The 26,859-nt window shown below is 46.6% G+C and overlaps 1 protein-coding gene across 6 annotated transcripts in view; it reads left to right on the forward strand.

Annotated features, from left to right (window-relative positions):
• Nucleotides 1–26,859, forward strand: part of LOC129830820 (engulfment and cell motility protein 1) — a 231,173-nt gene that overhangs the window by 124,742 nt on the left and 79,572 nt on the right. For 4 of the 6 annotated variants that reach the window (XM_055893574.1, XM_055893572.1, XM_055893575.1 and 1 more), the window contains 7 exons: nt 1,471–1,549; nt 6,053–6,094; nt 6,459–6,509; nt 8,610–8,732; nt 10,905–11,033; nt 12,825–12,929; nt 14,010–14,118. In XM_055893574.1, the coding sequence (XP_055749549.1) occupies nt 1,471–1,549; nt 6,053–6,094; nt 6,459–6,509; nt 8,610–8,732; nt 10,905–11,033; nt 12,825–12,929; nt 14,010–14,118 (638 nt within the window). The remainder of the gene's footprint in view (nt 1–1,470; nt 1,550–6,052; nt 6,095–6,458; nt 6,510–8,609; nt 8,733–10,904; nt 11,034–12,824; nt 12,930–14,009; nt 14,119–26,859) is intronic. The other 2 variants (XM_055893576.1, XM_055893579.1) reach the window with 1 other exon arrangement.

Here is a 26,859-nt window from a genome sequence, read left to right on the forward strand (position 1 = left end):
CCCACACAACAACTGACCACATCCACACAACTACTGACCACAACTACTGACCACAACTGCTGACCACATCCACACAGCTACTGACCACATCCACACAACTACTGACCACACCCACACAACTACTGACCACACCCACACAGCTACTGACCACATCCACACAACTACTGACCACACCCACACAGCTACTGACCACATCCACACAACTACTGACCACACCCACACAGCTACTGACCACACCCACACAGCTACTGACCACACCCACACAGCTACTGACCACACCCACACAGCTACTGACCACACCCACACAACTACTGACCACACCCACACAGCTACTGACCACATCCACACAACTACTGACCACATCCACACAGCTACTGACCACATCCACACAACTACTGACCACACCCACACAGCTACTGACCACAACTGCTGACCACATCCACACAACTACTGACCACACCTACTGACCACATTCACACAACTACTGACCACATCCACACAACTACAGACCACAACTACTGACCACACCCACACAACTACTGACCACACCCACACAACTACTGACCACAACTGCTGACCACACCCACACAGCTACTGACCACATCCACACAACTACTGACCACACCCACACAACAACTGGCCAAAACTACTGACCACACCCACACAACTACAGACCACAACTACTGACCACATCCCCACAACTACTGACCACATCCCCACAACTACTGGCCACATCCACACAACTACTGACCACGTCTACACAACTACTGACCACGTCTACACAACTACTGTAGACAATACCACTACTATAACTATAACCAGTCACTACCATTACTACTGTAGACACTACCACTACTATAACTATAACCAGTCACTACCACTACTATACCTATAACCAGTCACTACCATTACTACTGTAGACACTACCACTACTATAACTATAACCAGTCACTACCATTACTACTGTAGACACTACCACTACTATAACTATAACCAGTCACTACCACTACTATAACCAGTCACTACCATTACTACTGTAGACACTACCACTACTATAACTATAACCAGTCACTACCATTACTACTGTAGACACTACCACTACTATAACTATAACCAGTCACTACCACTACTATACCTATAACCAGTCACTACCATTACTACTGTAGACACTACCACTACTATAACTATAACCAGTCACTACCATTACTACTGTAGACACTACCACTACTATAACTATAACCAGTCACTACCACTACTATAACCAGTCACTACCATTACTACTGTAGACACTACCACTACTATAACTATAACCAGTCACTACCATTACTACTGTAGACACTACCACTACTATAACTATAACCAGTCACTACCACTACTATACCTATAACCAGTCACTACCATTACTACTGTAGACACTACCACTACTATAACATGTATCATGGTTCTCTGTTGTTATCCATCTAATGACAGGACTGATCAGGACATTCAGACCTACACCATCGCTGTGATTAACGCCTTGTTCCTCAAGGCCCCAGAGGACAAGAGACAGGTAGGTTACACACCCTCATATACACACACAGCCACACACCCTCATATACACTCACAGCCACACACCCTCATATACACTCACAGCCACACACCCTCATATACACACACAGCCACACACCCTCATATACACACACAGCCACACACCCTCATATACACACACAGCCACACACCCTCATATACACTCACAGCCACACACCCTCATATACACTCACAGCCACACACCCTCATATACACTCACAGCCACACACCCTCATATACACTCACAGCCACACACCCTCATATACACTCACAGCCACACACCCTCATATACACACACAGCCACACACCCTCATATACACACACAGCCACACACCCTCATATACACTCACAGCCACACACCCTCATATACACACACAGCCACACACCCTCATATACACACACAGCCACACACCCTCATATACACACACAGCCACACACCCTCATATACACACACAGCCACACACCCTCATATACACACACAGCCACACACCCTCATATACACACACAGCCACACACCCTCATATACACACACAGCCACACACCCTCATATACACACACAGCCACACACCCTCATATACACACACAGCCACACACCCTCATATACACACACAGCCACACACCCTCATATACACACACAGCCACACACCCTCATATACACACACAGCCACACACCCTCATATACACACCCAGCCACACACCCTCATATACACACCCAGCCACACACCCTCATATACACACCCAGCCACACACCCTCATATACACACCCAGCCACACACCCTCATATACACTCACAGCCACACACCCTCATATACACACACAGCCACACACCCTCATATACACACACAGCCACACACCCTCATATACACTCACAGCCACACACCCTCATATACCCTCATATACACACACAGCCACACACCCTCATATACACTCACAGCCACACACCCTCATATACACACACAGCCACACACCCTCATATACACTCACAGCCACACACCCTCATATACACACACAGCCACACACCCTCATATACACTCACAGCCACACACCCTCATATACACACACAGCCACACACCCTCATATACACACACAGCCACACACCCTCATATACACACACAGCCACACACCCTCATATACACTCACAGCCACACACCCTCATATACACACACAGCCACACACCCTCATATACACTCACAGCCACACACCCTCATATACACACACAGCCACACACCCTCATATACACACACAGCCACACACCCTCATATACACACACAGCCACACACCCTCATATACACACACAGCCACACACCCTCATATACACACACAGCCACACACCCTCATATACACACACAGCCACACACCCTCATATACACACACAGCCACACACCCTCATATACACACACAGCCACACACCCTCATATACACACACAGCCACACACCCTCATATACACACCCAGCCACACACCCTCATATACACACCCAGCCACACACCCTCATATACACACCCAGCCACACACCCTCATATACACACCCAGCCACACACCCTCATATACACACCCAGCCACACACCCTCATATACACTCACAGCCACACACCCTCATATACACACACAGCCACACACCCTCATATACACTCACAGCCACACACCCTCATATACCCTCATATACACACACAGCCACACACCCTCATATACACTCACAGCCACACACCCTCATATACACACACAGCCACACACCCTCATATACACTCACAGCCACACACCCTCATATACACACACAGCCACACACCCTCATATACACTCACAGCCACACACCCTCATATACACACACAGCCACACACCCTCATATACACACACAGCCACACACCCTCATATACACACACAGCCACACACCCTCATATACACACACAGCCACACACCCTCATATACACACACAGCCACACACCCTCATATACACACACAGCCACACACCCTCATATACACACACAGCCACACACCCTCATATACACACACAGCCACACACCCTCATATACACACACAGCCACACACCCTCATATACACACACAGCCACACACCCTCATATACACACACAGCCACACACCCTCATATACACACACAGCCACACACCCTCATATACACACCCAGCCACACACCCTCATATACACTCACAGCCACACACCCTCATATACACTCACAGCCACACACCCTCATATACACACACAGCCACACACCCTCATATACACACACAGCCACACACCCTCATATACACTCACAGCCACACACCCTCATATACACTCACAGCCACACACCCTCATATACACTCACAGCCACACACCCTCATATACACTCACAGCCACACACCCTCATATACACTCACAGCCACACACCCTCATATACACTCACAGCCACACACCCTCATATACACTCACAGCCACACACCCTCATATACACTCACAGCCACACACCCTCATATACACTCACAGCCACACACCCTCATATACACTCACAGCCACACACCCTCATATACACTCACAGCCACACACCCTCATATACACTCACAGCCACACACCCTCATATACACACACAGCCACACACCCTCATATACACACACAGCCACACACCCTCATATACACACACAGCCACACACCCTCATATACACACACAGCCACACACCCTCATATACACACACAGCCACACACCCTCATATACACACACAGCCACACACCCTCATATACACACACAGCCACACACCCTCATATACACACACAGCCACACACCCTCATATACACACACAGCCACACACCCTCATATACACTCACAGCCACACACCCTCATATACACTCACAGCCACACACCCTCATATACACTCACAGCCACACACCCTCATATACACTCACGCACAGCCACACACCCTCATATACACTCACGCACAGCCACACACACACACACACATGAACGCTCATACATACACACGCGTGCTCACACACACTCATACACAGTCATATATACTCATACACACACACACACACGCTCATACAGAGTTACATACACACACACACACACACACACCTTTGTCTCTTATTGCGGGGAACATTGTTGTGGGTGGCAGGAAGGATAAATGCATTCTGAATCTTGGACTGATTCATATGCATCAGAGAGCGAAAGGGTTCAGTCCAATCTCCCTTCTGCTGACTCCGATGGACGGGACTGGTACAACAAGTTCAAAACATGCCTTACATTTCAGACAAGGGTGTGCATATCCCTTTCTGAAACACCCTCGTAGAGTGGGGTCACGGCCAGGGTCAGCCATCAACGGCGACCCTGGAGAAATTAGGGTTGAGTGCCTTGCTCAAGGGCACATCGACAGATTGGGGGTGGGGGGGTATACGTATCCTTGTTTGTCCCTTTCGTCCTTGCCTTAAACAGTGCAGTAATACGTCTCCTTTATAGAGCGATAAGCGTTCCCCTCTACCTCTGCTCAGTAGAGATAAAGATGGACCCTTGTCAAAAGTAGTGCACTATAAAGGGAATAGGATGGCATTTGGGATGCACGCCCTCTCTCAGCTCCGATGACGTCACCCACCGCTCTTCTCCGTGGGCAAGCCTATTACACGCCGGGCTCTAACCAATCAGACAAGGCCTAGCTGTCATCAGTAGGCCCTCCCAATAGAGTGAAACAGTGTTAACGGTTCACACTCCCTTCCTTCGCAGCACATTAGGGGGAAGATGAAAAAGAATCCTCACTTTTGTTCCTCACATGCTCATTTGATGTTTTTTTGTGTAACATTGATTTGCAATCTATTCTACACTAAAGCACAAATAAAAGTGGTATACCTTTTATCAGCATACCTTTTTAGACTCATTACTGCAGGGTTCCCCAACTGGCGGCTCGCGGGTCTTCTTTTTTTTTTGGCACCGCAAGTTTTCTGAGCAAAAAAATTTGATAGATAGATATTTACATTTTTGGACATACGACTGTAAAAACACCAGCAAATCAGCGGCAAATGATTTTAATTTTGGATCGTATACAAATGTGAGCCAGGTTTGAAATGATTATGTTTAAGTCAAATATTATATCTGTTTGGGATTCTTCCGCATTCTACAAATGATTTATAATTATGTTCCGGCCCCCTGACCATCCCTTTAATAAAGAATTGTCCCACGGCTGAATCTAGCTGATGATCCCTGCAGTACTGCGTTACATTTCTGTGTTGTAAGCTGTATAGAAGAAGGTCAGCATGTGCAGGAGCATCATTACACTAGAAGGGTGACACACAATAGTCCACAATCTAATGGGAACCAAAGGGTTTGGCTTTGTGTTTTAGGATCAGGGGGAGGAAGATAACTGCTACACAGCATAGCTGTCATAATGATCTGCACCACTAACAAAAATCTGCCTTTTCACTTCTCTTCCTTTTTTCTGTCTCGACTCATCCCCTTCTTCTCTCTCTCTGTCTGACTCTTCTTTCCTCACTGCACTCGTAATGGTAGTTTGATGAGAGCAGTGTGAACATCCTTGATTGTCCTCTGACAGTAAGTGTACTTTGATTAGCGACCTTTTCTAGCCTCCAGTAGATGAAGTGTGTCATTAAAATGGTCATGCCTTATATCAACCACCACTGGCTGGGAGGTCTAACTCATCAAACTGAGACTGAGAGACACTTTTTGGTCTCTCCGGAAGTTTATAGTGTCTCCACCAAGAACATTTATATTTTCTGTCCATCATCCACCTTTATTTTGATATAGAGCTTCCTGAAAGTAAAACAAGTTTTCTGTGTAATGGATATGTATATTATAATATACCTGACTTACTTTCTCCCCTCTCCCTCCTCCTCTCTCTCGCTCCATTCTCTCTGCCTCTCTCTCTGTCTCTCTCTCTTTCTGTGTGTGTGTGTAGGAGATGGCCCATATTCTAGCCCAGAAGCAGCTGCGTTCCATCATACTGAGTGTAAGTGTGTCTCGTCATATGCCCTCCATCTGTACCTCTCCTCTGCATCACTGGTTTTAATCTTTCTCTCTTGTTCCCTCGCTTCCTGTTTATCGCCAGCCCTAATGTGATATCATATCACAGAGAAATGTCACACTCGCAAATGTCTTACAAATGTCTCTGCCTTTCTCTCTCTCTCTGCCTTTCTCTCTCTCTCTGCCTTTCGCTCGCTCTCTCTCTCTCTCTGCCTTTCGCTCGCTCTCTCTCTCTCTCTGCCTTTCGCTCGCTCTCTCTCTCTCTCTGCCTTTCGCTCGCTCTCTCTCTCTCTCTGCCTTTCGCTCGCTCTCTCTCTCTCTCTGCCTTTCGCTCGCTCTCTCTCTCTCTCTGCCTTTCGCTCGCTCTCTCTCTCTCTCTGCCTTTCGCTCGCTCTCTCTCTCTCTCTGCCTTTCGCTCGCTCTCTCTCTCTCTGCCTTTCGCTCTCTCTCTGCCTTTCGCTCTCTCTCTCTCTCTCTCTGCCTTTCGCTCGCTCTCTGCCTTTTGCTCGCTCTCTCTCTCTCTCGCTCGCTCTCTGCCTTTTGCTCGCTCTCTCTCTCTCTCTCTCTCTCTCTCTCTCTCTCCTCTCTCTCTCTCTCTCTCCTCTCTCTCTCTCTCTCTCTCTCTCTCTCTCTCTCTCTCTCTCTCTCTCTCTCTCTCTCTCTCTCTCCTCTCTCTCTCTCTCTCTCTCTCTCTCTCTCTCTCTCTCTCTCCTCTCTCTCTCTCTCTCTCTCGCTTTCTCTCTCTCTCTCTCTCTCTCTCTCGCTTTCGCTCTCTCTCTCTGCCTTTCGCTCGCTTTCGCTCTCTCTCTCTGCCTTTCGCTCGCTTTCGCTCTCTCTCTCTGCCTTTCGCTCGCTTTCGCTCTCTCTCTCTGCCTTTCGCTCGCTCTCTCTCTCTGCCTTTCGCTCGCTCTCTCTCTCTGCCTTTCGATCGCTCTCTCTCTCTGCCTTTCGATCGCTCTCTCTCTCTGCCTTTCGATCGCTCTCTCTCTCTGCCTTTCGATCGCTCTCTCTCTCTGCCTTTCGATCGCTCTCTCTCTCTCTGCCTTTCGATCGCTCTCTCTCTCTCTGCCTTTCGATCGCTCTCTCTCTCTCTGCCTTTCGATCGCTCTCTCTCTCTCTGCCTTTCGATCTCTCTCTCTCTCTCTGCCTTTCGATCGCTCTCTCTCTCTCTGCCTTTCGATCGCTCTCTCTCTCTCTGCCTTTCGATCGCTCTCTCTCTCTCTGCCTTTCGATCGCTCTCTCTCTCTCTGCCTTTCGATCGCTCTCTCTCTCTCTGCCTTTCGATCGCTCTCTCTCTCTCTGCCTTTCGATCGCTCTCTCTCTCTCTGCCTTTCGATCGCTCTCTCTCTCTCTGCCTTTCGATCGCTCTCTCTCTCTCTGCCTTTCGATCGCTCTCTCTCTCTCTGCCTTTCGATCGCTCTCTCTCTCTCTCTGCCTTTCGATCGCTCTCTCTCTCTCTCTCTGCCTTTCGATCGCTCTCTCTCTCTCTCTCTGCCTTTCGATCGCTCTCTCTCTCTCTCTCTGCCTTTCGATCGCTCTCTCTCTCTCTCTCTGCCTTTCGATCGCTCTCTCTCTCTCTCTCTGCTTTTCGCTCGCTCTCTCTCTCTCTCTCTCTGCCTGTCGCTCGCTCTCTCTCTCTCTCTCTCTGCCTTTCGCTCGCTCTCTCTCTCTCTGCCTTTCGCTCGCTCTCTCTCTCTCTCTACCTTTCGCTCGCTCTCTCTCTCACTCTGCCTTTCGCTCGCTCTCTCTCTCTCTCTGCCTTTCGATCGCTCTCTCTCTCTCTCTGCCGTTCGATCGCTCTGTCTCTCTCTCTGCCTTTATCTCTCTCTCTCTCTCTGCCTCTCTCTCTCTCTCTGCCTCTCTCTCTCTCTCTGCCTCTCTCTCTCTCTCTGCCTCTCTCTCTGCCTCTCTCTCACGCTGCCTTTCTCTCTCTGTCTCTCTCTGCCTTCCTCTCTCTCTCTCTGCCTTCCTCTCTTTCCTCTCCCCCTCTTTCTCTCTCTCTTTACTTTCTATATCCCTGTTAATGTTTATATTTTTTATTATTTGTCTCTTATTCTCTCTCTCTTTTTCTCCCTCTCTCCTCTAGAATGTGATCCGGAGCCCTAAGCCAATCAATGATGAAATGGCCCACCAGCTGTATGTGCTGCAGGTCCTGACCTTTAACCTCTTAGAGGACCGCATGATGACCAAGATGGACCCTCAGGACCAGGTCCAGTACAGTAGCCCCCTCAACTCAATTTCCCTCGAGTTGTTGATCACATTTTAAAAGCCATAGGCCTTATCAAATAGTATTTTTACAGATGAGCCCTGAATTACATAAATTACAGAAAATACACACATCGAAATATAAATACAAAATGCAAGCAGAAAGAAAAACATAAACTAAAACATTAATCAGTAATAAGGTCCTCAATCAGCTTTCTGAATCAAATTGAAGAACATTTTTAAGATCAATCCATAAATGAGGTGCAAGATCACGAACATTACATGTACCCAACTCAATGGAGACCAAAGGAATTTCTAGAGTTAGCTATCCCTGAGACCGGGTGTGGTGACCTGTCTCTCTAAAGTTTAGTAAGGATGTTAGGTACAGTGGGACTATTTGTAAAAGGGCTTTATAAATGAAAACAGCAATGTATCAACCTACGTGACATCAAAGAGGACCGACCAACTTTCTGGTAGAGAATGCAGTGATGAATACTAAAAGTGTCGCCCATAATGATATGATAAACTGCATCTAACGGCTTTAATGAGGTGACAGCTGCGTTCATATATAGAGGATGTCGCCATAGTCTAGGACCGATAGGAACTATTTAGTGAGTGGCAGGACCTATTTCTACAGAAGAAGCCCCTTTTTATTGTCAGCTTCTTAACTAAGTCATCAATGTGCTTTTTAAATGACAGCTTTTCATCTATCTAGATGCCCAGATATTTGTAAACAGGGACAGTATCAATATGGACACCATCCAAAGGACATTAAATCATCAGACGTCTTTTTATGCGCTCTAGAGAACATATATTTAGTTTTACCTGCATTTAGTACTAATTGCAGGTCAATAACAAATGTCTGTAATACAATAAAGGTTGACTGTAGTTCAGATAGAGCCTGGTCAACCGTGGGGGAAATATCATACAGGTGCAGGTTACAATTCTTTACGGACAAGTGGATATTGTTATTGTAAACAGTAAGAATTACAGGATGCAGAAGCAACTCATGCGGGACACCTTTCGTAATATCCAGGAAATCTGATTTAACACCATCAGTAGATACATATTCAGTTCTATCTGTCAAGTCATGTTTAAACCAGTTACATGCAGCCTGGTCTAGGACAATTGAGGAGAGCCTCTGAATTAACAGTGAGTGATAAACAGTAGGGAAAGCCTCTGAATTAGCAGTGAGTGATCAACAGTATGGAAAGCCTCTGAATTAGCAGTGAGTGATCAACAGTATGGAAAGCCTCTGAATTAGCAGTGAGTGATCAACAGTATGGAAAGCCTCTGAATTAGCAGTGAGTGATCAACAGTATGGAAAGCCTCTGAATTAACAGTGAGTGATCAACAGTATGAAAAGCCTCTGAATTAGCAGTGAGTGATCAACAGTATGGAAAGCCTCTGAATTTGCAGTGAGTGATCAACAGTATGGAAAGCCTCTGAATTTGCAGTGAGTGATCAACAGTATGGAAAGCCTCTGAATTAGCAGTGAGTGATCAACAGTATGAAAAGCCTCTGAATTAGCAGTGAGTAATCAACCGTATGAAAAGCCTCTGAATTAGCAGTGAGTGATCAACAGTATGGAAAGCCTCTGAATTAGCAGTGAGTGATCAACAGTATGAAAAGCCTCTGAATTAGCAGTGAGTGATCAACAGTATGGAAAGCCTCTGAATTAGCAGTGAGTGATAAACAGTATGGAAAGCCTCTGAATTAACAGTGAGTGATCAACAGTATGAAAAGCCACTGAATTAGCAGTGAGTGATCAACAGTATGGAAAGCCTCTGAATTAGCAGTGAGTGATAAACAGTATGGAAAGCCTCTGAATTAGCAGTGAGTGATCAACAGTATGGAAAGCCTTTGACAGGTCAATGAAGCGGGCAGCACAACATTGCCTTTTATCCCTACAGATAACCACATCATTTATTACTAGGGATGCAGCAGAGATAGTGCCATGACCTGGTTACTAATTACCAGTGATATCAAAACTGTAGATATTTTTGGTTCCAACCCCCCCCCCCCCCCCCCCGTTCTCTCTCTCTACCTGAGAAATACCAGTGAAAGTTCTCTGTAACAAACCACTTACTTTAGAATAATGCTTATGTTTTGTTACGTTTTGTTGTTTTTACTGTCTATTTAAATCTGAATGTTTTTTCCTCTTATGTCGGCCTAGGCCCAAAGAGACATCATCTTTGAGCTGCGCAGAATTGCATTCGACGTGGAGTGTGAGCCGAACAACAGTGGCAGCATCGAGAAGAGGAAGTCCATGTACACCCGCGACTACAAGAAGCTGGGCTTCATTGTAAGTCACACACACACATAAACATCTGCAAAAGTGGGCTTCATTGTAAGTCACAAGAATAATGTTTGAGCCTCTGCATCCCCAAAACCTCCGCTGTTGGACTTACTAGATTCGTTTTTGGTGTCGGTATAGCAGACCCATAGGCAAGACATGTTCTTCAGTAGTGGAGCTCTTTTTTTAACTTAAAAAAAATAATAGCTAGTAGGGAGAGGACTGGGACACTGTCAGATAAGGGGATGGCATGGCAGCTGAATCCAGCCCTGTGTATGTGTGGCGTGATACAAAACTACACAGACACACTCTAACCCTCTGGCTTTACAGCCTTACAGACAGTACACACACACACACACACACAGAGGACTACAGCAGAATGCAGCTATGCTAAATTGCATACTCACATACACAGCTACCGCAGGGTGGAGATGGAGAAAGAAAACAAGCCCTTCTCCCTGAGTACTGTTGTTAATTGTTTTAGAAGATGACATGTTGCTCTGTGCTGCCTCCCGGTGTCTAAAAGGAGGTAGTAGAGAGAGAGAGAGAGCGGTAGTAGAGAGAGAGAGAGAGAGAGAGGTAGTAGAGAGAGAGAGAGAGAGAGAGGTAGTAGAGAGAGAGAGAGAGGTAGTAGAGAGAGAGAGAGAGGTAGTAGAGAGAGGTAGTAGAGAGAGGTAGTAGAGAGAGAGAGAGAGAGAGAGAGAGAGCTCAAGTATATGAGCTGTGGCATATCGCTGTCGTATCCATGGTGAGGGGGAACTAAGCCCATCATTTCCTCTCTAAGTCCCTGAACTGTTAGGGGCTTGGCAGCTCGCTAAGACCCAAGTCACTCTGCTACGCTGCTGTGTGCTGCCATAAGATAAGGCCGACTTCATCTCTCCAGTGGTGTGGAAGACCCTGAAAATATCCCTCTGACTTTACAGGCTCATTCACACTTGCACACATGCAAGCACAGTCACTGACACACACACACACACACACACACACAGTGTGATGAAGCACAGTATAAAGGTGGCTAGATGCAGTTGATCTAGTGCTGTATCTAGAGGGCAGTAGTCTGAGATTCTATTAGTCTCCCAGGTAGACGGGGATTTTAGATGCAGTTGATCTAGTGCTGTATCTAGAGGGCAGTAGTCTGAGATTCTATTAGTCTCCCAGGTAGACGGGGATTTTAGATGCAGTTGATCTAGTGCTGTATCTAGAGGGCAGTAGTCTGAGATTCTATTAGTCTCCCAGGTAGACGGGGATCTTAGAGAGAACGTGCTTATTTGGACTTGGTGAGGGAATTGTTAAAGGTTGTGGTTCTTCCTTTGGTCTGTCAGGAACAGTTACACAGCTGGATCTCTGAGACTCCTCCATGCTCTCTCTCTCTTTCCTTGTCATCTCTCTATGTCCTCCATTCACTCAGACAAGTTAGTGTGCTGATGGAGAATAGAGATCGAATTAGTCTCCCAATCAACCTTGTCTTATTCAGACTTGTCCTAGTCTTGTTTGTCTGATGACTCACCTCTCTCTCTCTACTTCTCTCTACCTCTCTCTCCTCTCTACCTCTCTCTCTTCTCTCTCCTCTATCTCTCTCCTCTCTACCTCTCTCTCTCCTCTCTACCTCTCTCTCTCCTCTCTACCTCTCTCTCTTCTCTCTCCTCTATCTCTCTCCTCTCTACCTCTCTCTCTCCTCTCTACCTCTCTCTCTCTGGCCTCTTTCCTCTCTCTCTCTGTCTTTCTCTGCTCTCTCTTTCCTCTCTCTCTCTCTCGCTCTTCGCTCCCCCCCCCCCCATCTCTCTCTCTCTCTCTCATTAGAACCATGTGAACCCTGCTATGGACTTCACTCAGATTCCTCCTGGGATGCTGGCTCTGGATAACATGCTGTACTTCGCCAGACACCACCAGGATGCCTACATCAGGGTTAGTAGCTCTAACATACACACAGGCACACACGCACACACCCACACGCACACAATTCCTTTTGGTTTCCTTAGAGTCCATTACTTTGTGTCTAGTATTCCTCTGCAGTGCCTGCTGCCTTCTGCCGACCTAGACTCTCTCCATCTCTCTCTCTCTCACACACACACACACACACACACACACACTCTCTCACTCCCTGGCCCGTCCCTCACTCCATAGATTCACTGGGCTCTGACCAAACAGTCTGTCTGTCTGAAACACAATGCCACTATGTAGCCTTGGAATTCAGTCAACCCACTACTATAGCATATGGCTATGTCCTCCTAATATAAAACCTAATACACAGGCCGGCCCATCCCTCTCCCCTGCCTGCTGCTGTGACGAAACACGGCCAGCAATTCCCCAAATTAAACTGTCACCACGGCGATGATAAGGATGATAATGTTTTCCAGTGTGGACTTGTCGCTGCGGCAACGTTATAATTGGAGTGGATTTTTGGACATTGAGAATTGATTTCTGAATGAAACACGCTGTGTACAAGTGCACCAGTTAAGGCTCAAACAAGGTTCAAATGGATAGTAGAGGCTTCTGTAGTGGTTACGTAGAAGGAAAGACATCTTGATCTAATAAAGTCAATGTCACATTGAGATTCAAATGTCTTTCAGACTTGACATTTGTGCTAGATAACATTCAGTATAATGTGCTGTAATTAATAATAACTAGAATCTAATCTCTGAATGAATTACGATGGTACCATAGAGATGGGATAATCAACAACAAAAAACTGTGTCCCAGTTTTCTGTCCCACTGGTGACCTTCTGCTGTCTCTGCTTTCCCTGTCCTGCTCCGCCTCTCTCCAAATGAATCATCTTGGTCAACTTTGACCTCAAAGTGTGTGTTTAACTGGATTAATGGGTCAAGGGTCATATGGTTTGAGTTCGTTACCAGCCCTGGTGGAGACGCCTATTTGTGTCTGTCTCTGTGACTGTCCGTCTGCGCCTGGTGGCTGTTAAACACTTTTATGACAAACGTATTTGCAAAAACGTTGGTGGATTGAGTGACTTTCTGTCCCTATTCCAGATTGTTCTGGAGAACAGCAGTCGTGAGGACAAGCACGAGTGTCCGTTCGGCCGCAGCAGCATCGAGCTGACCAAGATGCTGTGTGAGACCCTCAAAGTGGGAGAGCTGCGTAAGTCTTTACTGGTATTAACTATCCTCACCTCATTGTTTCTATTAGATCATATTGTGCTTGTAGGGTCATATTCACTAGGAAGAAAACGGACCGAAACTACTTGAAATTGTCCAATAACAGACTATTGTTTTTGTAGCTACAGTGCAACATGTTTTGCTAGGGTGTGCACTAATGAATACAACCCTGATTTACTGACAATGGTGTTCTGTAGATGGTATGGGTGCTGAACAGTGGAGGCTGGTGAAATAATATATAGGGGGATGGACTCATTGTAATGGCTAGAATGGAATTAATGTAACAGAGTCAAACTAGATTTCCATGTGTTTGATACCGTTCCGTGAATTCTATTCCAGCCATTACAATGAGCCCGTCCTCCAATAGCTCCTCCCACCAACCTCTTCTGGTGCGGAGTACCCGACAATATCTGTGCACAAATGTAAGAATTCAATCTAGGTGATGCACAGAATATGCTTTTTCTATTGGTTAGCCACATTCTGTTGCCCTCTGAATACAAACAATCAACAAAACGCCAAAGAAATAAACATATAAGTAGCATAGTACCAGGAGGTTTTCTCTGTGGTCACATTCTGCCTCATGATTTCCAAATCTCATTAGTTAGTACTTAGTGCTCCCAATTTTAGCTCCAATAGCTTTCAATACTAAAGTGTGTGAGACTCATCGAGAGCAGCTCTCACCATTGACGTTTAACCCTATTGAGTGTTAGTGGAATGCGATGTGGAGGGCACTTTGATGTACGAGGGTTAAAAGCATCATCTCTGTCTGTTTTCACATTAAGCCCAGACATTCAGACAGAGAAATAACCTCCAGACCATTTTTACCGTAAACTCTGTCTTCTGCAGTGAAGATAAAAGGACCCATTATACTTTGTAATTGTGCTGGAGTTCATCAATTAGTTATGAAGTAAGTAGGCTTCAAGTGCGCCCTATTTCAAGTGCGCCCTATTCCACCTCCTAATAGACTGTCTCTCTCTGGGACTGGCACTGCCCAGGGGGAGAAGAGCTGGGCACTCTCCTTATTGCATCATATAGGGCTGAATAGGAGCCCTATCTGCTAACTTCATTTTAGTGTGATGGGAAGGTTGTAAATGTAGCCTACCTAAATAAGGTAAAGCTAGATTTAGAAGTGATGCCTATACTGCTTTAAGAAAAAGATACCACTTTTTGTAAGGAACTGTGATGCATTGAAGAACTGATTAATACGTATGGTTAGGAAATACTTTTTCTCTCTGAGTCTGCATTGGTATCCAAAACCTTTTCAATTAAAATTCAAACCCTGAAGCCTATATCCTATCTCCGATTTCCTTTTGGTATTCATGTCAGCTTTGACTGTGACTCTCATGCATGGTTCTGGCTAGTCTGTGATAGCACTCTAACTCCAGTACCCATCATGCTCTGGAGCAGGGGTTCCCAACTCCGGTCCTCCAGTACCCCCACACTACATATTTTTGTTGTGGCCCCAGGCAAGCACACCTGATTCAACTAATCATCAAGCCCTCCATGAGATGAATCAGGTGTTTTTGTCCAGGACTACAACAATGTGTGTTGTTAAGGGGAACTGGAGGACTGGAGTTGGGAAACACTGCTTATAGGGAATAGAGCCACCTTTAATATTGATGACCATGGAAGGGTCAGACACGGTATGCACTATGCCGCAGTGTGTAGCAGGGTTGGGAGTCAATTCCATTTCAAGTCATTCATTTCACGAGGTCAATAGCAATTTTTAATTGATTAATAGATTTTCAATCGTATCATTTGAAAACTGCCATTCATCTTCAATGAGGAGCTTTATCCAATCCCTAAATGTAATTCAGTTAGCTGTGTGTTGAGGGGTTAGGCAGTGACCCCAGAGCCCCTAGGCGTGACCCTACCCTCTCTCTCCTTCTGTCTAAGTACAGGCTCCAATGGTCTGTGTCTGACAGGCCGGTTTGACCGCCCCCCACCCCCCATCACTGTTTTCCCATCTGCCCCCCCATCACTGTTTGCCCACCTAACACACACACACACACACACTGTCTGTCCCCCTGCCCCCTTCTCTCACTCTGTCCCCATGCCCCCCCTCACTGTCTGTCTCCCTGCCCCCTCTCACTGTCTGTCCACCCAGGCATATACACTGCTCAAAAAAATAAAGGGAACACTTAAACAACACAATGTAACTCCAAGTCAATCACACTTCTGTGAAATCAAACTGTCCACTTAGGAAGCAACACTGATTGACAATAAATTCCACATGCTGTTGTGCAAATGGAATAGACAAAAGGTGGAAATTATAGGCAATTAGCAAGACACCCCCAATAAAGGAGTGATTCTGCAGGTGGTGACCACAGACCACTTCTCAGTTCCTATGCTTCCTGGCTGATGTTTTGGTCACTTTTGAATGCTGGCGGTGCTTTCACTCTAGTGGTAGCATGAGACGGAGTCTACAACCCACACAAGTGGCTCAGGTAGTGCAGCTCATCCAGGATGGCACATCAATGCGAGCTGTGGCAAGAAGGTTTGCTGTGTCTGTCAGCGTAGTGTCCAGAGCATGGAGGCGCTACCAGGAGACAGGCCAGTACATCAGGAGACGTGGAGGAGGCCGTAGGAGGGCAACAACCCAGCAGCAGGACCGCTACCTCCGCCTTTGAGCAGGAGGAGCACTGCCAGAGCCCTGCAAAATGACCTCCAGCAGGCCACAAATGTGCATGTGTCAGCATATGGTCTCACAAGGGCTTTGAGGATCTCATCTCGGTACCTAATGGCAGTCAAGCTACCTCTGGCGAGCACATGGAGGGCTGTGCGGCCCCACAAAGAAATGCCACCCCCACACCATGACTGACCCACCGCCAAACCGGTCATGCTGGAGGATGTTGCAGGCAGCAGAACGTTCTCCACGGCTTCTCCAGACTCTGTCACGTCTGTGAAGAGCACAGGGCGCCAGTGGCGAATTTGCCAATCTTGGTGTTCTCTGGCAAATGCCAAACGCCCTGCACGGTGTTGGGCTGTAAGCACAACCTCCACCTGTGGACGTCGGGCCCTCATACCACCCTCATGGAGTCTGTTTCTGACCGTTTGAGCAGACACATGCACATTTGTGGCCTGCTGGAGGTCATTTTGCAGGGCTCTGGCAGTGCTCCTCCTGCTCAAAGGCGGAGGTAGAGGTCTTGCTGCTGGGTTGTTGCCCTCTTACGGCCTCCTCCACGTCTCCTGATGTACTGGCCTGTCTCCTGGTAGCGCCTCCAGGCTCTGGACACTACGCTGACAGACACAGCAAACCTTCTTGCCACAGCTCGCATTGATGTGCCATCCTGGATGAGCTGCATTACCTGAGCCACTTGTGTGGGTTGTAGACTCCGTCTCATGCTACCACTAGAGTGAGAGCACCGCCAGCATTCAAAAGTGACCAAAACATCAGCCAGGAAGCATAGGAACTGAGAAGTGGTCTGTGGTCACCACCTGCAGAATCACTCCTTTATTGGGGGTGTCTTGCTAATTGCCTATAATTTCCACCTTTTGTCTATTCCATTTGCACAACAGCATGTGAAATGTATTGTCAATCAGTGTTGCTTCCTAAGTGGACAGTTTGATTTCACAGAAGTGTGATTGACTTGGAGTTACATTGTGTTGTTTAAGTGTTCCCTTTATTTTTTTGAGCAGTGTATAATAAAGCATTTTATTAGTGACAAGATGACAACATAGAATTTAGCATCATGTCTTGATTCAAAGTCTTAATGCAAACCAACAAAGAGAAGCGTAGCACTTTAAAGAGTCATTATGACACTTGGAGTTGCAGTCTGTATAACTCAACAGAGCATCCAAGCATATGGAAGTTTGGGGGAAATGGAAAAATGTAGTTTTAACATTCACAAATCAAAGTTATTATAGGAAAGGAGGGAGGACAGGATAGGTAAAGGTCGTTAGATAAATCCATTCTGAGCCGTGCCCTGCAGCCCTTTAAATGATTTAACAGTGCAAGGGCAGAGAAACTGACGCAACCCTCCACTCAGACACCAAAACTTCATTAAATGAACTCGGAAATGGAAGCAGTGGCATAGTTCTTCATTAAATAGTAATGGTCTGCCTTCCTTTTTAAAAATAATATATATGAAAAAACGAAACCCCCGGTGTTAGCGTGGAGGAGAAAGTAGTGTTCAAAACCAATGCTCTTTCTCTTCACACACATCCATTTGCTGGATAAAAATAGAAAGACGATAAGGAATTAATCTCAGCGCCAACCGTGACAATTTTTTTCTTGGATCATTTACTTTAGTTTGCTGCTTTGAAATGCCAATAAACCTCTGGTGGGCTTTGGACTTCTTAATTCCCCATCTACCCAGACAAATCACACACAACAGGATTCTGGGAATGCTTGGGGCATCTTTTGGCCTTTCTAGTCTATTTTCTCTATCCCTCCACTATCCCCTCTATCCCTCCACTATCCCCTCTATCCCTCCACTATCCCCTCTATTCCTCCACTATCCCCTCTATCCCTCCACTATCCCCTCTATTCCTCCACTATCCCTACTATCCCTCCACTATTCCTCCACTATCCCCACTATTCCTCCACTATCCCTACTATCCCTCCACTATTCCTCTACTATTCCTCTACTATTCCTCCACTATCCCTCCACTATTCCTCCACTATTCCTCCACTACCCCTCCACTATTCCTCCACTATCCCTACTATCCCTCCACTATTCCTCCACTATTCCTCCACTATCCCCTCTATCCCTCCACTATCCCCTCTATCCCTCCACTATCCCCTCTATCCCTCCACTATCCCTCCACTATCCCTCCACTATCCCTCCACTATTCCTCCACTATTCCTCCACTATCCCTACTATCCCTCCACTATTCCTCCACTATCCCTCCACTATCCCTCCACTATCCCTCCACTATTCCTCCACTATCCCTTCTATTCCTCCACTATTCCTCCACTATCCCTCCACTATCCCTCCACTATCCCTCCACTATTCCTCCACTATTCCTCCACTATCCCTACTATCCCTCCACTATTCCTCCACTATTCCTCCACTATCCCTACTATCCCTCCACTATTCCTCCACTATCCCCTCTATCCCTCCACTATCCCCTCTATTCCTCTACTATTCCTCTACTATTCCTCTACTATCCCTCCACTATTCCTCCACTATTCCTCCACTATTCCTCCACTATCCCTACTATCCCTCCACTATTCCTCCACTATCCCCTCTATCCCTCCACTATCCCCTCTATTCCTCCGCTATTCCTCCACTATTCCTCCACTATTCCTCCATTATCCCTCCACTATCCCTCCACTATTCCTCCACTATCCCCTCTATCTTTCCACTATCCCTCCACTATCCCTCCACTATCCCTACTATCCCTCCACTATTCCTCCACTATCCCTACTATCCCTCCACTATTCCTCCACTATCCCCTCTATCCCTCCACTATCCCCTCTATCCCTCCACTATTCCTCCACTATCCCTCCACTATTCCTCCACTATCCCCTCTATCCCTCCACTATCCCTCCACTATCCCTCCACTATCCCTCCACTATTCCTCCACTATCCCTCCACTATTCCTCCACTATTCCTCCACTATCCCTACTATCCCTCCACTATTCCTCCACTATTCCTCCACTATCCCTACTATCCCTCCACTATTCCTCCACTATCCCCTCTATCCCTCCACTATCCCTCCACTATTCCTCCACTATCCCTTCACTATTCCTCCACTATTCCTCCACTATCCCTACTATCCCTCCACTATTCCTCCACTATTCCTCCACTATCCCTACTATCCCTCCACTATTCCTCCACTATCCCCTCTATCCCTCCACTATCCCCTCTATCCCTCCACTATTCCTCTACTATTCCTCTACTATTCCTCCACTATCCCTACTATCCCTCCACTATCCCTCCACTATTCCTCCACTATTCCTCCACTATCCCTCCACTATCCCTCCACTATTCCTCCACTATCCCCTCTATCCCTCCACTATCCCCTCTATTCCTCCACTATTCCTCCACTATCCCTCCACTATCCCTCCACTATTCCTCCACTATCCCCTCTATCCTTCCACTATCCCTCCACTATCCCTACTATCCCTCCACTATCCCCTATTTCCCTCCACTATTCCTCCACTATTCCTCCACTATCCCTCCACTATCCCTCCACTATCCCTCCACTATCCCTCCACTATCCCTCCACTATCCCTCCACTATCCCTCCACTATTCCTCTACTATCCCTCCACTATTCCTACTATCCAAATAAATAAATAAATAAATAAAAACAAATAAAAAAAACTGAAAAAATTGGATGCATCAGTCCTTCTGGGAGATCGGTAGGTAGAGGAATGAAGATAGGATTCCTGTGGTGGTGTCTGTTGAAGGTGTCTGTTATCTATCCCCTCTATCCCTCCACTATCCATACTATCCCTCCACTATTCCTCTACTATCCCTCCACTATTCCTCTACTATCCCTCCACTCTCCCATCCCACTGTTTTATAGAGCAACATATCCCCAAAGGCACCCTATCTCTTATATAGTGCACTACTTTTGACCAGGATCCATAGGGCACTTGTCAAGTGCACTATAAAGAATAGGGTCTCATTTGAGACACACACCATGGTGTATACCTTGAGGTCATTGTAGCCTACTAACCTTTAAATAGGGTGCTGTGTCTCCCTCTTACACAACAACAACAGAGCAGATTGCTGTATCAGAGATTCAGTCTGAAAGACGCAGAGTAATGTGGAACATACACAGGTCAACAGATCAGTTTGAAAAAAACGTTTTCTGTTTCCCCTGGAACGCAGGCGAGCGGACGGGCGGCAGGCAGCAGCGGTGGCACTCTACATCCACTTGAACTTTTCAGTTCGACCCAAGGTTCAATAACCGCCACAGCCGCAACCATAAATAGATACTGTTTTGACATTTCCCTGGTTTGTATTTATATATTTTTATGCAGAAGTGGGATGAGAGGGCTGGGAGTGGAGAGGAATGGAGGGGGCTTGTTTGTGCGATCTGCCTGGCTGGCTGTGTGTGTGTCACTGTGCTGCTTGGCTCTGCGCATTAATCATGTCCCCGTCCAGTTGTCCTGAGTCCCCTCCCATCTGACACCCCACCACCCTCCTTTCTCTCCAACAGCCCACTGCAGAGCTTAAAAGATTTATCGTCTCCAGCCCAGCATGTTTCCCCAGAACAGGCTCACTCATTCACTCATTCATTCACTCACTGGGCAGGTCTCAGGCTTACCATGTCCTTCTCCATACCTGTCTCTAGGCAGGGATGCTGCTATCCAAATCCGTGATGTCAGTTTTGTCTGACTGTTTGAAATTGAGTGATGTCATCAGCTGTTACCTGTGGGAGGTTGTGGTTCCCCCCGAGGCGCCTCTCTGCTGTGTGTTTGTGTGGATGTGAACTCCGCAGGGTCTCAAAATCCTCCAAACTCATTAGCAGAAACACGTCCTTCTGTGATGACATGTCTGAGGTGCCTGCTGACGCTAGAACTTCTGAGAACCATTAGCTTAAAGAAACAATCCTATTTGAATTGCCTGGCTAAATCCTGTGGTTTAAGCCACTGCATGTTCTTCTAGATCATGTGTGAAGAGGATGGGACTAAAGGGGTGGAAGGAGTAAAATGGCAGACGATCAACATTTTCTGAAGATTTACAGTGACTACGTTTTCCACTCTGATCTAAAGTGACTTGACAGGTGAAAGAAATACGATCTAATCCCATCCACTCTATAATATATGCCATTTAGCAGATGATTTTATCCAAAGCCACTTAGTCATGCGTGCATACGTTTTACGTTTGAGTGGCACCTATGAGAAGGACCAGAGTTTTTCCTTACTATGTTAAATGGCTATAGGAAACACTGGGTCTTAGTTATAGCCCACAACTATAGCGCCAGGATATTCCTGGTAAGGTCACGCAGTGAGGAAAACTCCTGGAGATGGATAATGAATAGAAGGCAACGGGTAAAGAACTCCACTTTACTCTATTGAGATGGAGCCCATCTACAATGAGTATAGATAGCTCTTCCCTGTGCTGAAAACAAGCAGGCATTTGAGAAAACAGCGAGCACATACACAAGCATGGGTTGCTCCTACCGACTGCTAATGCAGTGAAACCAAGTACAAAATCAAATAAGACAGGAAAGGCTTGTTCTCAGATTCATCTCCTACTGTGTGCTCACTCCTCCGCTCGGTTAACCAAACACGCGGACAAAAGGCTTGATGTAGATTAGATGCATTGTAATGATGAGATTGCTCCGACGTCTGTTTTTGTGCAGAGTTTTTCGGGGCAGGAAATAGATGATTGTTTGCTTTGTGTGTGTGTGTGTGACAGAAGAAGAATCCAAGCTTGTTTGTTATGTCCGCCGGCAGCTCTAGGAAGTATAATGTAAGAGATGTGTTTTTATTTGCATAAGCGTAATTCAATTTCTCTGTGCCTCTGTATTTGGGAGAGCTTTGTCACATAAGGAATGCATGTGGGTTTATTCACAGAATAAGAATAATGACCTTTCTTTGCCTACTTCTTCTCTCTGTATTGGACAGGGCTGTGTGATTTAGAATGGATGTGTGTGTGTGTTCCTTCATGTAGGAGTAATTAGATGTATTTTCACGTCTGTATTCCAGCAGAGCTGTCAGGTGTGGAGTAATTAGATGTATTTTCATGTCTGTATTCCAGCAGAGCTGTCAGCTGTGGAGTAATTAGATGTACACTACCGTTCAAAAGTTTGGGGTCACTTAGAAATGTCCTTGTTTTTGAAAGAAAAGCTAATTTGTTGGCCATAAAAATAACATCAAATTGATTAGAAACACAGTGTAGACATTGTTAATGTTGTAAATGACTATTGTAGCTGGAAACGACAGATTTTTCATGGAATATCTACATAGGCGTACAGAGGCCCATTATCAGCAACCATCACGCCTGCGTTCCAATGGCACGTTGTGTTAGTTTATCCAAGTTTATCATTTTAAAAGGCTAATTGATCATTAGGAAACCATTTTGCAATTATGTTAGCACAACTGAAAACTGTTGTGGCCAGAAACAAAGAACTTTCTTCTGAAACTCGTCAGTCTATTTTTGTTCTGAGAAATGCAGGCTATTCCATGCGAAAAATTGCCAAGAAACGGAAGATCTTATACAACGCTGTGTACTACTCCCTTCACAGAACAGCGCAAACTGTCTCAAACCAGAATAGAAAGAGGAGTGGGAGGCCCCGGTGCACAACTGAGCAAGAGGACAAGAACATTAGAGTGTGTAGTTTGAGAAACAGACACTTCACAAGTCCTCAACTGGCAGCTTCATTAAATAGTACCCGCAAAACACCAGTCTCAACATCAATAGTGAAGAGGCGAATCCGGGATGCTGGCCTTCTAGGCAGAGTTCCTCTGTCCAGTGTCTGTGTTCTTTTGCCCATCTTAATCTTTCCTTTTTATTGGCCAGTCCGAGATGTCTTTTTCTTTGCAACTCTGCCTTTCTTGACCACAGATGTTAAAATATTTAAGCCCTGATGTTTACATTTTACATTTACATTTTAGTCATTTAGCAGACGCTCTTATCCAGAGCGACTTACAGTAGAGTGCATACATTTTATGACATTTTTTTACATACTGAGACAAGGATATCCCTACCGGCCAAACCCTCCCTAACCCGGGCGACGCTATGCCAATTGTGCGTCGCCCCACGGACCTCCCGGTTGCGGCCGGCTGCGACAGAGCCTGGGCGCGAATCCAGCCCAGCCTGGGCGCGAACCCAGAGACTCTGGTGGCGCAGCTAGCACTGCGATGCAGTGCCCTAGACCACTGCGCCACCCGGGAGGTGTTTCAAATGTAAAGTTTCAAATGTAATTGCCATAATCCAATAAATCCAACAGAAATCTGGAGTCTCACATTAAACCAGCCAGCTGTGTTGATGACAATGGGAACGCAAACACTTCATTAAAACAGCCAGCTGTGTTGATGACAATGGGAACGCAAACACTTCATTAAAACAGCCAGCTGTGTTGATGACAATGGGAACGGAAACACTTCATTAAAACAGCCAGCTGTGCTGATGACAATGGGGACGGGAACGGAAACACTTCATTAAAACAGCCAGCTGTGTTGATGACGATGGGAACGCAAACACTTCATTAAAACAGCCAACTGTGTTGATGACGATGGGAACGCAAACACTTCATTTACCTTAATAGTGCACTACTTTTCACCCTGAGCCCTACGGTCCCTGGTCAAAAGTAGTGATGTCCTTACACAGCTCTCTGGTCTTGGCCATTGTGGAGAGGTTGGAGTCTATTTGATTGAGTGTGTGGACAGGTGTCTTTTATACAGGTAACGAGTTCAAACAGGTGCAGTTAATACAGGTAATGAGTGGAGAACAGGAGGGCTTCTTAAAGAAAAACTAACAGGTCTGTGAGAGCCGGAATTCTTACTGGTTGGTAGGTGATCAAATACTTATGTCATGCAATAAAATGCAAATGATTTACTTAAAAATCATACAATGTGATTTGTTTTAATGTGATTTTGTTTTAGATTCCGTCTCTCACAGTTGAAGTGTACCTATGATAAAAAATTACAGACCTCTACATGCTTTGTAAGTAGGAAAACCTGCAAAATCTGCAGTGTATCAAATACTTGTTCTCCCCACTGTATATAAGGAATAGGGTGCGATTTGGGCTGCAGCCCACGTGTCCTGACCTTAATGGGCCAACAGTTAGGCGAGGTCTGATATGAAGAGATTTGTCCAGCATGGGAGAGACCTCACACTCAGCTGCCTTACTGACCCATTGGCTGGAAGGGAACCAAGGCTCCCTGACCTGTCTGGGCATCCTCTTGCCTGTCTGGACAGGACACTGACTGGCCCTGACATTGACTGGCCCTGAAAGGTGTTGCTGACGCTGCGTCTCAGAAACACACACACACTTACGCACGTGTACACACACACACACACACACACACTGATACACATAGACACACACTTCGCTCTCCCCTACAAACACACTCCCTTTGTCGCAGGTGGATGTCCAGGCCTGCTGGCATGGTAATTAGTGAGGATGACAACTTTCCGTGTGTTTTCATCATGCTGGTTCTCTCGCTCCAAGGTGACTCTCCTCTCTGTGTTCGTCCTCTTGTTTGTCCTTCCCCTCTCTCCTTCCTTCCCTCCCTCCTGCCCCATCACATTCATCTCACTGGGCTCAGACAGATGTCAGGAAGGCTCTCTGCCCACTGGTCACTCACACTCTGTCTCTCCCTTTCTCTCTCTCTCTCTGTCTCGGTCTCTCTCTCTGTCTCGGTCTCTCTCTCTGTCTCCCTTTCTCTCTCTCTCTCTCTCTCTCTCGGTCTCTCGGTCTCTCGGTCTCTCGGTGTCTCGGTCTCTCTCTCTCTCTCTCTCTCTCTCGGTCTCGGTCTCTCTGTCTCTCTGTCTCGGTCTCTCTGTCTCTCTGTCTCGGTCTCTCTGTCTCTCTGTCTCGGTCTCTCTCTCTGTCTGTCTCGCCCTCTCTCTCACACAGACCTCATACATAATTTATATTACAAACAATCTTGTCTGCTCTGACGCTCTCTCTCTATATTTCTCTCTCTGTTCCTCTCTCTCCCTGTCTGTCACCTCTCCCTAGATGGTCACATCTGTGTAGTTAGTGTCTGGTCTGTCTGTCTGTCTGTCTGTCTGTAGTCTGAGCTCTAATCAGTTATATGGCCAGAAGAGCGTCAATGTTCTCAAGCCTTCATGTCCCGCCTGTCAATGAAACACAAGTCTCCTAGATTACAGCGAACTTTGACCTCCAGGGCCCGGACTGCCCAGTCACAGCTGAGGATAGATAGGAGCTGGGGGGTGGCATCTGTCTATCCCAGAGCATGCTTAACCCCTGGGGAACAGAATGACGTGGTGAAGTGATTGGTGTCTGTCTGCCAAGTGAGTATTTTGCGACCTTACCTTTGTTGTTGAAGCGGAGAGAAACTTACTTCCATGAAAGGCTACCTCCACCTTCATGGGGAAGACTACTCACAGGGGTATAGAACATTTGGGATTCAGGGAGACAGACATATTGCCTTGTAGGACAAACACCCCTCCTTTTACTTCTCTTTTAGTATCCTGTTCCCTTCAGTACGGGCAGCCCAGTCACTCAGTCCATGTCTTCCAAATGGCACGCAATTCACTACATATAGAACACTAGGTCTGATCTTAGTCCTATGGGCCCTGGTCAAAAGTAGGGCACTATGTAGGGAATAGGGTGCCATTTGGGGCGCTGTCCATCTCCAACTTTAGAGAGGCTACTGTCCTGCTGTTGACCACCCTTTGGTGGTTAGTAAGGTACTCGTTGGGGCCACACACACACACACACACACACACACACACACACACACACACACACACACACACACACACAGAGAGAGGGCTGGGATGGGCCAGATGGTGTGTACCCCTACTCAGGCCAATGACTCACCCTGCTAACCCCCTCCATCTGTCTGGGGCCCTCAGGGGGACGTGTCCTGTTCCTGTCCACTCACTGGCCTATGATGTCATGTTGCCTGTGATATAACCACGCCATGATGCAATAACTCCTACTGACTCCAATCTCTTCTCTGTCCTGGCACCCCAATAGTGGAACCAGCTTCCCCCTGAAGCTAGGACAGCAGAGTCCCTGCCCATCTTCCGAAAACATTTGAAACCCTACCTCTTCAAAGAGTATCTTAAATAATCCCTCAGCAGTCCCACTCGCTCCACCTCCTCACCTTATATCAGGACC

Source organism: Salvelinus fontinalis, chromosome 32, assembly GCF_029448725.1.
Source record: "Salvelinus fontinalis isolate EN_2023a chromosome 32, ASM2944872v1, whole genome shotgun sequence".
Classification (NCBI taxonomy): domain Eukaryota; kingdom Metazoa; phylum Chordata; class Actinopteri; order Salmoniformes; family Salmonidae; genus Salvelinus; species Salvelinus fontinalis.